This window comes from Erythrolamprus reginae, chromosome 2, assembly GCF_031021105.1.
Source record: "Erythrolamprus reginae isolate rEryReg1 chromosome 2, rEryReg1.hap1, whole genome shotgun sequence".
NCBI classification, from domain to species: domain Eukaryota; kingdom Metazoa; phylum Chordata; class Lepidosauria; order Squamata; family Dipsadidae; genus Erythrolamprus; species Erythrolamprus reginae.
The window spans coordinates 337,934,980-337,948,401 of NC_091951.1; the positions used below are offsets into that span (position 1 = coordinate 337,934,980).

At 41.8% G+C, this 13,422-nt stretch overlaps 1 protein-coding gene across 1 annotated transcript in view; it reads right to left on the reverse strand.

Annotated features, from left to right (window-relative positions):
• WDR7 (WD repeat domain 7) overlaps positions 1-13,422 on the reverse strand; it is a 390,669-nt gene that overhangs the window by 311,368 nt on the left and 65,879 nt on the right. Inside the window, exon 15 of the mRNA XM_070743517.1 lies at positions 2,244-3,022. Within this exon, the coding sequence (XP_070599618.1) occupies positions 2,244-3,022 (779 nt within the window). The remainder of the gene's footprint in view (positions 1-2,243; positions 3,023-13,422) is intronic.

Sequence of the window (13,422 nt, forward strand, 5' to 3'; positions counted from 1 at the left end):
ACACAATGGGCCCATTTTTTTTCAAAAATTGGACGTGGGGGCAGGGCTTCGGGAGGCCAAAAATGTCAAAAATTCAGTGTATAAGGCGCACCAACATTTCCATCCTCTTTTGGGGAGGGAGGTGCATCTTTTATTCCAAAAATACGGTACTTTTCTTTTCCTGATCTTCTCTCTAGCCCATTTGTTTCCTCCAATTCTTCATAATTTTCTAGAAAATATTGACCCTCTTCCAGAATTTCTTTTGCTTTTCCTTGTTGGACAGGCACTTTTGTAATGGTTCTTGTGAAGACTCTCATTAATGACTGTTTAACATCGTAGTGGCTTTGGGTGCATGGGATTTTCTGGCTGTGGGACTTTAATCTTTAGTTCTTGTTGGGGTTGCACTAACCCCAGACAGACCCGGTGTGCAATCTGTGGGTTCTCCTAGACTTCATGACTCCTGCTCAATGAGCAGGTGGCAATTGTGACTAGGAGAGCCTTTGTACAACTACATGCTGTGTGCCAATTGCGCTCCTTCCTGGATTGGGAGTTCCTGTTCTCAAAACCTGGTCATCTCGTGCATGGACTACTGCAATGTGCTCAACATCGGGCTAAAGAAGAATTTCCAGACGTTTTAGCTGGTGCAAAATAGCAACAGCAATAGCACTTAGACTTATATATAGCTTTACAGTAATTGTACAGCCCTCTAAGCGATTTACAAAGTAAGCCTATTGCCCCCAACAATCTGGCCCTCATTTTACCGACCTCGGAAGGATGGAAGGCTGAATTAACCTTGAGCCTGGTGAGATTCAAACTGCCTAAATGCAGACAGCCAGCAGGCAGCAGAAATTAGCCTGAAATACTGTGTTCTAACCACTGCATATATCTTTAGATCTTATACACACACACACACACACACACACACACACACACACACACACACACAATTAGACATAAGAACAGGTTTTTCCCTAACGCCATTACTCTGGTAACAAATAATTCCCTCAACACTGTCAGACTTTTTACTAAATCTGCACTTCTATTTCTACTAGTTTTTCTCATCATTCCTATCATCCTTTTCTTCCCACTTAGGACTGTATGACTGTAACTTGTTGCTTGTATCCTAAGATTTTTATTAATATTGTTTCTTCATTGCTTATTTGACCCCTATGACAATCATTAAGTGTTGTACCACATGATTCTTGACAAATGTATCTTTTTCTTTTATGTACACTGAGAGCATATGCACCAAGACAAATTCCTTGTGTGTCCAATCACACTTGGCCAATAAAATTCTATTCTATTCTATTCTAATGGAAAGATCGAGGATAAGGAGGCGTTGTTCAATCAGACACTTGAAACCCACAGCAATACTGTTACACAATTATACAAACTGTAAAAAATATGACTTCAACAATCGAGTTATCGAAACGTGGAACTCATTACCGGACTCAATTGTGTCAACCCCTAACCCCCAATACTTCTCCCTTAGACTCTCCACGATTGACCTCTCCAGGTTCCTAAGAGGCCAGTAAGGGGCGTACATAAGTGCACTGGTGTGCCTTTCGTCCCCTGTCCAATTGTCTTTCCTTTCTTTCACCTATCTTATATTTCTCTTCCTTTCATATTTATTTATTTATTTATTATTTAGATTTGTATGCCGCCCCTATCCGCAGACTCGGGGCGGCTCACAACAAAGTGAAACAATTTACAACAAATCTAAATTACAATTTTAAAATATTTTAAAAACCCCATTTTCTAAACAAACATACATACAGACATACCATTCATAAATTGTATATGCCCGGGGGAGATGACTCAGTTCCCCCATGCCTGACGACAAAGGTGGGTTTTAAGGAGCTTACGAAAGGCAAGGAGAGTAGGGGCAGTTCTAATCTCCGGGGGGAGTTGGTTCCAGAGGGTCCGGGCCGCCACAGAGAAGGCTCTTCCCCTGGGACCCGCCAACCGACATTGTTTATATATCCTCTCCTCCTAAGTTCACTTTTACCCTCTTTTATATTATCACATGTCTATTTTTCTTCCTATGTATTTGTGTATTGGACAAATGAATAAATAAATAAATAAATAAAAATAAAAAACAAAGGGCATGGCAATATTGGCATTGTTTCACATTCATTGGGGATATGGTCCGTTGCGTCATGGACTGCTGGATCAAGTTTGCAATGCAGGATGGAATTCTGGGGAAGGGGGAAGGGAGAGAAAACAAGAGATGAACAACGAGCAAAGGAAGTTGTCTGTGATACCTGGCTGGACCCTTCTTCATATGCTCCCCAATAAAAGTTGCGTTGGTCATGCTCATCAAGGTGTTGGCCAGGGAGATGATGGAAAGGAGGTGCTGGGTTGTCACTGCGCGCGAGATGCCGTACGTCCCCCTGATGTGTCGCTCTGTCAGGCAGTCAGGCTTTACTATCTCTTTCCTATCACTAGCGGGTACCTGGTCTACCGGCTTATGATACCCTGGGAGCATCAAGGACATGTGGCCACCTCTTGAAAGCAAGCCAAAGGAGACAGAACGGTGAGGCCTCAGCATCCCTAGACGCTCGCTGCAAAGTTCATCCAGGACACTGTTCAAGCCCCAAGCATGAAGACACGACATAAACAGCTTGGCTGTGTCCATGGTTAGGTTGTATTCTAAGAGCGTCAATGGCTTTGATTTGCTAGACCGGTATTCAGGGTCACTGTCCTCTCTTCGTCTGGCTTCCTCATCCTCGTCGTCTTCGTCAAAAAGACGCTCTTTTATGTTTTCCTTGATGGTTTCTTTGACGGTTTCTTTGACCTGCTGGAGCAGGACTGCGGCTCGCTTGCCAGCCAGGAAGGGACTTCCTTTGTCCGAGCTGCCAGATGCTTTCTGTAAATTCTCGGGGGAAATAAGGGCTGTGTTAGGCCTGGAGGCTTCCTCAGTTAGTAACTGAATAATCAGAGCTTCCACATCAAAGAAGAGAATATGGACATCTGGGTCTGTTAAGTTGGTCTTCAGGGCTTGAACCATCAGAGAGTTGTGTGAATATTTTGGCAAATTTCCCTGTAACAAAACACAGAATACAATTATCTCTGGTATGTTTTTCTGTTGATGGGTTATACATTATTATTATTATTATTATTATTATTATTATTATTATTATTGTTATTATTAATTAGATTTGTATGCCGCCCCTCTCCGTAGACTCGGGGCGGCTCGCAGCAATAATAAAAACAATGTAAAATAACAAATCTAATATTTAAAAATATCTAAAATTATACAGTGTAAATATCTTGGACAGGCACACCCAATACAGTTGGGTAACTAACTAACTAACTAATTAAATACAGTTGTAATGTTTGGAAACCACAAAATTAATAGCATGAATTTAATTTAAACATAGGTAAGCACTCAATACTGAGAATGTTTTGAAACTATATATATTACGTTTTTAAAACAAATCTTGGACATTACTTTCTTCATGTCTGTCTATCTATCTATCTATCTATCTATCTATCATCTATCTATCTATCTATCTATCTATCTATCTAATCTATCTATCATCTATCTATCTATCAATCATCTATCTATCTATCTATCTATCTAGCATCTATCAATCATCTATCTATCTATCTATCTATTTATCTATCATCTATCTATCTATCATCTATCTATCTATCTATCTATCTATCTATCTATCTATCTATCTATCTATCTATCAAACAACTTGAATGTTAGTTATTTCAGCTTTTAAAGTAATAATACATATTCTACTGAAAATAAGTGTCCTGCATTTTTTGGGATTTCTAAACATGGTTGTTTGCTTGCAGATATCTCATTACAGGCGAGATAACATCATCAGTGCTGGTGAGTGTGGGGTTTGCTGCCTGTTTATATATAGTTTGTCCTCCCAGTTCGGATCAATTTGCCCAAACTGGTAGCAAACCACTGGTGACATCATGATGACATCACAGAACTGGTTCTGTCAGTGCCGGTCCGTGGATGCCATCATCTCTTCTTTTGGGGGGGGGGGATTTTTTGTTTGGGGGGGGGATTTCTTTTTGGAAAAATTTTCAGAATTTTTTTCTACTGTGCATGCACAAATGGCAAAGTTTCAGGCACTGCACATGCATCACCATCTTGTTTTTGGCTTTTTTTAAAAAAAAGAAAAATTGTGAATTTTCAGTATTGCGCAAGAGCGCCCATGAGATACACCCACAAAGCACGGGAGGAACCAGCAGCAAGGTAAATTAGAACCCATCCCTGGCTCTAGTCCTGCCTCAGGTGCAAAGCCAGTTGGGTGACTGTGGACTGGTCACTCTTTCTCAGCCTTAAAAAAAAAAAGCAGAGACAAACCATGTCTAAAATCTTGCAAAGAAAAGGGCAGGGAATCATGAGGCACTGGAAAGGGTGAAAAAAACACCCCACTTAACTGTTGTGGTTAGCTCTGGCCCAGCTCCTGCCCCAAGGACTGTGGATGTGGGGGAAACATCCACATGCTGCAGGCCTGTTTTGCCCCCCGGTGGAATCTGCTGATGAAGGCTCCTCTGACCAAGAAGACATGAGTGACAGGGAGGAGGAGAGTGTGGCAGACAGCTCAGAAGGAGATCAATTATCTAGCTGCTCCTTGGATTCAGAACAAGAGTTAATGATACAGCCACGCATGCGGAGAGCGATGCATAGGCAACAACAACTGAGAGATTATTATCAAAGAAAATGAGGCCACCTGTGGTTGGGTGGGGCTGTGGTCATTAGTGAGGCTGCTATAAATAGCAGCCTGTGGGTTTGGCCATTGTGGAGGATTATCTGATCCTTGTGTTCGTGCCTGCCTTGCTGACTTCGACTTTTGTGTGCTGATTTTCCCCCGCTTTGAAACTAAACCAGGGCAAAGTGGGTTTCACTTTGTGAAAGAAGAAGGACTGTGAATTGCCCCACAGCTGCAAGCTAAGTATCACAGAAGTGATAAGGGACTTGTATAAATTACCAGTTTGTTTGGAGACGAGTGCTCTTTGCTATACCAAAAGAGGGCTTGGTTTCAGTGAATTTTCATTATAAAGAACATTGTTTTGAATTTTCAAACGTGTGTGTGTCTGAAATTGTATCTGTGCATTTTTGGGAGGATTCTACCAGAGACCCCGACAGAACACTTAACTGATAGATCAGAAATTCCAAAGGTGCTTTTTCAAAAATCAGCTGGACCTTTTGTTTTTGTTTTTCTCTTAAAGACATTTCACTTCTCCTCCAAGAAGGTTCTTCCATTCTGGCTGAATGGTGGGGAACAGAAGGATTTAAACTGGAATAGAAATTTAAATCCTTCCATTCTCTGCCATTCAGGCAGAACTGAAGGAGCTTCTTGGATGAAAAGTGAAATGTCTTCAAGCAAAAAATGAAAGATAAATGGTCAAAGCAATGGAAACTGCAGTTTAATGTTTCCAAATGTAAAATAAGGCACTTGGGGAAAAGGAATCCTCAATCTGAGTATTGCATTGGCAGTTCTGTGTTAGCAAAAACTTCAGAAGAAAAGGATTTAGGGGTAGTGATTTCTGACAGTCTCAAAATGGGTGAACAGTGCAGTCAGGCGGTAGGGAAAGCAAGAAGGATACTTGGCTGCATAGCTAGAGGTATAACAAGCAGGAAGAGGGAGATTATGATCCCGCTATGTAGAATGCTGGTGAGACCACATTTGGAATACTGTGTTCAGTTCTGGAGACCTCACCTACAAAAAGATATTGACAAAATTGAACGGGTCCAAAGACGGGCTACAAGAATGGTGGAAGGTCTTAAGCATAAAACGTATCAGGAAAGACTTAATGAACTCAATCTGTATAGTCTGGAGGACAGAAGGAAAAGGGGGGACATGATCGAAACATTTAAATATATTAAAGGGTTAAATAAGGTTCAGGAGGGACGTGTTTTTAATAGGAAAGTGAACACAAGAACAAGGGGACACAATCTGAAGTTAGTTGGGGGAAAGATCAAAAGCAACGTGAGAAAATATTATTTTACTGAAAGAGTAGTAGATGCTTGGAACAAACTTCCAGCAGACCTGGTAGATAAATCCACAGTAACTGAATTGAAACATGCCTGGGATAAACATAGATCCATCCTAAGATAAAATACAGAAAATAGTATAAGGGCAGACTAGATGGACCAGGAGGTCTTTTTCTGCCGTCAGACTTCTATGTTTCTATGTTTCTAAACAAAAAACACTTTTGGGAAAATCATGACTTGGATAACTGGGAATCTCCATTAAAGATCAGATTTCTTTTCCCCAAATAATTACCTATGCATTGGGCTGGGTGTGGGCACCTTACATTCTGTAAGAATAAAAACACAACGGAAAGCTGGAATGTATAAGAAGCTTGTACTTCCTAGGCATCTTTTGAAAATTAGCCCCAACGGTCAGGAAAAGTAGACTCGTTCATGTAATTGCCTACTTATTTTTACTTCACTCATTTCCAGCCAACTAATTTCCAATCTTTCCATTCCCCACCATCCAGTCAGAGCTGAAGAAGCTTCTTGGATGAGAAGCGAAACGTCTTCAAAAGAAAAAACAGAAAGTCCTGTTGCCTCTTGAAAAAGCACCTTTGGGACAACCGTGACCTGGATGCTGTAGACCAGTGTTTCCCAACCTTGGCAACTTGAAGATATCTGGACTTCAACTCCCAGAATTCCCCAGCCAGCATTCGCTGGCTGGGGAATTCTGGGAGTTGAAGTCCAAATATCTTCAAGTTGCCAAGGTTGGGAAACACTGCTGTAGACAATACTTTGGGGGAAAGGCTATACCACAGGTTTTCAAAAAATATTAATTAAAAAAAATACTCCGTGGTTTTTTGGACACCACGGGTTTTTCTGTGGGTTGCCAGGGGGAAGCAACCCACAGAAGAGGCGACAGCAAAGGGGGAGGAGAGAGAGAGGAACCCCGAGCCGCCCTCCTCCCGTGCCCAAACCGCAGCTTTTCAAACGCAGCACTTCCCCAGGCAGGCAGCTTTGCTCGCTGCTGCTGGGCTTGACAGCAAGCCTCTCGCTTCTGCTGCCGCTGCCTCCTCTTCCACTGCCCCGCTGCCTGAGCCCAGCAATGTCATTTACACAGTGCTGGTGGAAGATCCGTCGTCACTCCAGAGGAGGAGAGCCCGGCGCAGGAACTGCGAGGACAGAGCAGGATAGAGCGCTGCCGCTAGCCACCCAAAACCTTTCTCACACACACATACACGTCTCCTCCCCTTCTTTCCTGGTTTAAAGCACAGGTTAAAAAGGAGTGCTGGGTGAGGGGCAGGCAGCGGAGGGGCGAGCAGCATCAGTGGTGGGGGGGGGGGGGGTACCATGCTTTTTACGTTTTTTAATGCTATATTTATGTTGTAAATATAGTACAGTGATACCTCATCTTACAAACGCCTCATCATACAAACTTTTCAAGATACAAACCTGGGGTTTAAGATTTTTTTGCCTCTTCTTACAAACTATTTTCACCTTACAAACCCACCGCCGCCACTGGGGTGCCCCACCTCCGGACCTCCGTTGCCAGCGAAGCACCGTTTTTTGTGCTGCTGGGATTTCCTTGAGGCTCCCCTCCATGGGAAACCCCACCTCTGGACTTCCATTGCCAATGAAGCGCTTGTTTTTGCGATGCTGGGATTCCCCTGCAGCATCGCAAAAACATAGAAGTCCGGAGGTGGGGTTTCCTATAGAGGAGAACCTCAGGGAAATCCCAGCAGCGCAAAAATGGGCGCTCCGGCTGGCAAAAGGGGTGAATTTTGGGCTTGCATGCATTAATCGCTTTTCCATTGATTCCTATGGGAAGCATTGTTTCGTCTTACAAACTTTTCACCTTAAGAACCTCATCCCGGAACCAATTAAGTTTGTAAGACAAGGTATCACTGTATCTCTACTTCACAGTTTTTTGTCTTTCGCCGGTGGTCTTGGAACGCATCCCCCGTGAAAAACGAGGGATCACTGTACTAAACATCCATACTTGCCTTACCACTGCATTTTGGACTAACTGAAATTCCAGATGTTCTTCAGAGGCAAGTGTCAGCTAGAAAGCACTGCAGTAAACCACTTGGGATGGGACTGAACGATGAACAGCTATGTGTAATGTGTTCTGATCCCTACAACAACCTCCAGTCGCAGCTGCCCCCCTCCCCTATTCTTCTGTCAGGAGCTGTGCCCCCATTCTGTCTGGAATGCTACAACCCCATCCAGCGTGAAGGATAGAAAAATCATCAGATCCCGGATGCCCTAATACTCACAGCCAGTCCATCTGGCTAGGGTTGAGCTGAAGCCTGTTCATTCTTATCTAGCGTACCACAGCCTCCAGGCACCGAGATAAAAATCAATTTTGGTGCTAATATTTATTATTTTGATGTTGCATTTGGATAGTAAGCCACCTAGAGTCGACTCTAGGCAGGATGGGTAACATGATAATAAATAATTAAATGGAAATAAAAATAGAAGTAATGAAAATTAAAATGGAAAAAATATAAATATTAAATATAAGTATAAGTATAAGTATAAATATAAATATAAATAATATAATCATTTTTTATCACACAGACAGCAGTGATCCACTACATAAGTAGCATATTAAACAAACAAACATAGAAATATAGAAATAATAAAAATAAAAACATTGAGTAAAAATAAAATCAATTCTTAGACACAAACAGCAGTGATCCACCAGATACGTAGCAAATTAAATAGGTAGGTAGGTAGGTAGGTAAGTAAACAAATAAACAAATAAAGAAACACATAATAAATGCAGAAACAAATAAGAATTTTTAGACACAGGCAGCAGACCCCTAGATGGATAACCTGATAAACAAACAAACAAATAAATTCAAAGCATATTAAAGAAACAAACAAACACATTTTTTGTAGACCTAGAGAGTGGAGATCCACTTCAATGAGGGCATACACCCTTTCCTACTATGCCTGGATTGTCTCAGCCGGTTCCAAAATAATTAGAATCACTCTAAGAGCAGAACTGAGGATGTCTCTGATACCCCACCTCCAATTACCCGTGAAAGCAGCTTCACCTATGAAACTTTAATGGTAAATTGCAATAACTGAATTGAAATGCATAAAAACCAAAGGAAAGAGGGAAAAAAATGAAAGAAAATTAAAAATGAAAGCCATGAATCATATATAGGATTTTACTTCCTTAATGGTGATTTATATGAGCAATCTCTTAAGCATCTATATAATATTAAATATTGCACCCCGCACCTACTAAGCCTTTTAGTATTTTACATTATTAGAAAGGCACACGGAGTGGTTTTTTAAGCTTTATTCTGACATTTCAGGGGTTTTTTCAGTTTTAAGCTTGTGGAAGAAATGATCCAAAGATGTAATATAGAAAAATAGTAATGTTGGAGTTTACTAGCAATCCTGTTTCCCAGCTTTACACAGGTGGGTTTCATCGATTTTAAACCTGGCTAAAATCTATATAGCCAGGTGTGTGGAGGGGTTGCAAATAAAACATCTATATAAAATATCTAAAATCTCTAGAACTATGAATCTAACAAAAAGTAGACCTCTAATGCCCTCTACTGTCCTGCTGTTAAAAAGCAAAGTAGGTCTTTTGTTCCAAAGAACATAGAAATTCTACCGTAATTATGCTTGATATCTGATCATCTCAGTTCCTAAAACCTTCTGTTAATGAAATAATAAAAACACCACATTATCTGAAATACGTGTTGATTGATATTTATATAATGAGGAACTGTAGAATCCTTGATAATCATGCCTTCAAATATCTATGGCACTGTCATTTATGGTGAATTGTTGGCATCCAAGAGCAATGGGTCGAAACAAAATTCTGAGGCTATTAAATACATATAGTCCTTGACTTACTACAGTTCATTTAGGGACCGTTCAAAGTTGAAACAGCTCTGGAAAAAAACGACATATGACTGTTTTTAACACGACCTTTGAAGTATCCCCATGACCATGTGCTCAAAATTCAGACGCCTGACAAACAGTGCATTCTTATGACCATTGCTGCATCCCAAGGTCGCATAATGGACCTGTATACTGCACAAGTCAAAAAGAGGGCGGGGAAAATATTTACTGACCCCTCGCATCCTGGACACAAACTGTTTCAACTCCTACCCTTAAAACGTCGCTACAGAGCACTGCACACCAAGACAACTAGACACAAGAACAGTTTTTTTCCGAACGCCATCACTCTGCTAAACAAATAATTCCCTCAACACTGTCAGACTTTGTACTAAATTTGCACTTCTATTTCTACTAGTTTTTCTCATCATTCCTATCATCCTTTTCCTCCCACTTAGGACTGTATGACTGTAACTTGTTGTTTTTTCCTAAGATTTTTATTAATATTGATTGTTTCCTGATTGCTTATTTGAGTCCTATGACAATCATTAAGTGTTGTACCACATGATCCTTGACAAATGTATCTTTTTTCTTTTATGTACGCTGAGAGCATATGCACCAAGACAAATTCCTGGTGTGTCCAATCACACTTGGCCAATTAAAAAAAAATCTATTATTTTTGTAGCTTTTCTTTAAGGAGAGTTCTCTTCACTTTGAACCAATTTCATTGTATACATGAGGTACAATATAAAGGGTATACAGTGATCCCCCGAGTTTCGCGATCCCGATCATTGCGAAACGCTATATCGCGATTTTTCCACCCGATGACGTCACTCCCTTCCTTTCTCATCTTTCTTTCTCTATCTGTTACACTATCTTGCTTCTTCCTCTCTCACACTCTCTTCCTCCCTCTCTCATCTCTTTCTTTCCTTCTCTCTCTTTCTCTATCTCTCCCCCTCTTGCTCTCGAGCGGCAGGCGGCACCCAGGGAAGGTTCCTTCGGCCGCCCACCAGCTGATCTGCTCGGCAGCGCGGCAGCAGCGAGGAGCCGAAGATGGGGTTTCCCCGTTGCCTGGGCAACGGGGAAACCCCATCTTCGGCTCCTCGCTGCTGCCGCGCTGCAAGCGAGCGGCAAGCGAGCAGCCGGGCAGGCGGGTGAACGGGCAAGCGATCTTGGGGTTTCCCCTTTGCCTGGGCAACGGGGAAACCCCATCTTCGGCTCCTCGCTGCTGCCGCGCTGCGGAGCAGATCAGCTGTTGGGCGGCCGAAGGAACCTTCCCTGGGTCTTCCCCGGGTCTTCCCCGCCGCCCACACGCAAACTCCACCATCTGCGCATGTGCGGCCATGGAAAAAGGGGCGCGCATGCGCAGATGGTGTTTTTACTTCCGCACCACTACATCCCGAAATATTGATTATCGTGAGGGGTCTTGGAACAGAACCCTCGCGATAATCGGGGGATCACTGTACTATGCATTGCTTCAGGACTGACACAGCCTGGAGCTAAGGGGCCAGGGATGGTGTGTGTGTCTGTCGGCGTGTTTGTGTTTGTATAGAGAGAGATAGCTGGGGTGTTATAGCCTAAATAAAATTATTTCCCTGGGAATCAAGGGCGTTCCTGCAGGTGTTCGAAAGGTGGAGACTGAAGTTACCTAGCAACTGGAATACCTGCTGACTGGAGATTCTGGGGGGAACTGACCAAGTTTTACTTTTAATTGTTCTGCCGGCTCCTAACATGAGCCTTCAATTAAATGTAAAAGTAGAAAAAACAGACACACACACAGGACAAGGCAACAATAGTTTCTTTATCCAAAGAAAAATAGAAGAAAAACCTTCTTTTGAATTCAAAGGGCTCACTTGTAAAAACAAACAAACTTGAATGCAGTGAAATAACAAAAACAACAAACTTAAGTCCATTAACCAGTAGCTGTGATTTCGTCATAGCTATTCCTTTTCAGACGTTGTAAACTCACTATGATTTATGGTCAGAGTCCTGAAATCCAAACACAAGGTCCTGGGAAAATCCAGAATGGCAATGCAAACTCCACAAGCATGATCAGATAATCTTCCACACTGCCCAATCCCAGGTGGACTCTATTATCTCCTGTAATACCTGTGAAGCTGTTCTCTTCTATGCATAGCTCTACGCATGCGTGGGTCTATTACAGTTTCCTCATCAGAGTCTATCGAAGATAAGGAAGATGATGACTGGTTTCTTCCTGGGCTGCCTGCCAGGCCCCCCTCTGAAGGTCCCATCTCACAGTCACTTCCTTCTTCAGAGGATAATTTGGTGCCCGAAGCTGTCGGCAGCAAAACAGGCCTGTGACATTTGGATGTTTCACCCACATCCACCCGCACAGTCCTTGGGGCAGGAGCTGGGCCAGAGCTAACCACAACATTAATTGAGTATAAGACTGGTGGGAACTTAAGAGCCGGTTTTCCACCAAGTTTGTGCCAATTTGATATGTCCCGATAAAACGTTATTTGAGGAATATGCCTGCCTCGGAGTTTTCATTGAACAAGATATATTACTTGGAACTTTGTCAGGACCTTGAAGACTCGGCTATTCTTATAAACCCTGGATTAGAGTGGTTAGAAAGAAACATTCCTGAGTTTTGATGTTGATTGGAATCACCATCTTGTTTGTTAAATGCTTCTTATTTGTTTTGCTGATTTTTAAAATTGTTGGTATTGGGGGTTTGGTTTTTTAAAAAAAAAATGTTTTGTTTTGTTTTTGTTTGTTACACTGAGGGCCACTCAGTGCAATTTGGAATCAAACTGAACAAATTAATTGAATTAATGTAACGTGGGGGGAAAAACTGCTGAAAGTAATCTACTGCTTATTCAGAAGTCTAAAAATACCAAAACGGAAAACTTGAAAGGAAAAGGCTTTTCTCAGTGAGATTGAGACTGCTTAAAGATTTCTACCGGAACACAAAAGATTCCCTTTACTGCATCCAAAGAAAGGAAGAATCAGCTGCAATGGAATAATTACATTTTAATTCAATATTGTGATAAGCAGCTTAGGTCAAACCAACTGCTGAACCGAGTCAATTATTTAAGATGCTAGTAATTTAATGATGCTCTTAAGTTTGAGTAAGGCTTAACACCCACTGCTTGCAACACAGTCTCAGCCCCTCCAGGCGAAGCAATTAAATATTTGAAAAAGATCAGAATGGTGTTATGTCTCCAGAATCAGGTGCTTACAAAGTTCCTGCAGAAAATGATGAATATGATGAACCCCAGGCTACATTTCAACATATCAAGAGTTAGAGCTTTAGTCTGTCAAGCTCAAGACAATTTTTTTGAGTGTTTTAGATAGAGTTTATCCCAGCCTAAGCTAAAAGGGTGTGGATATGCATCCTTTTTTTAATTCAAAGCCATAGTATATGCATTTGCTTATGTTTCTAAAAGTCCCCATATCCTTCCTTAGAACCCTAAAGCTCCCTAGAGTGGAGTTAAAACATACTCCTGCAAGCAGAGGCTGAATGCAAAAGTGTTATCAGCTCAGCAGTATTGAAATTCAAAAGGTCAGTCAATAGTTGTCCTCAGTGCTCTCTTCTGGTCTTCCGCATTGCCCTTCGTCATTATCTAATAGCCCCAATTCTGAGGATAAGCCACCATAGATTT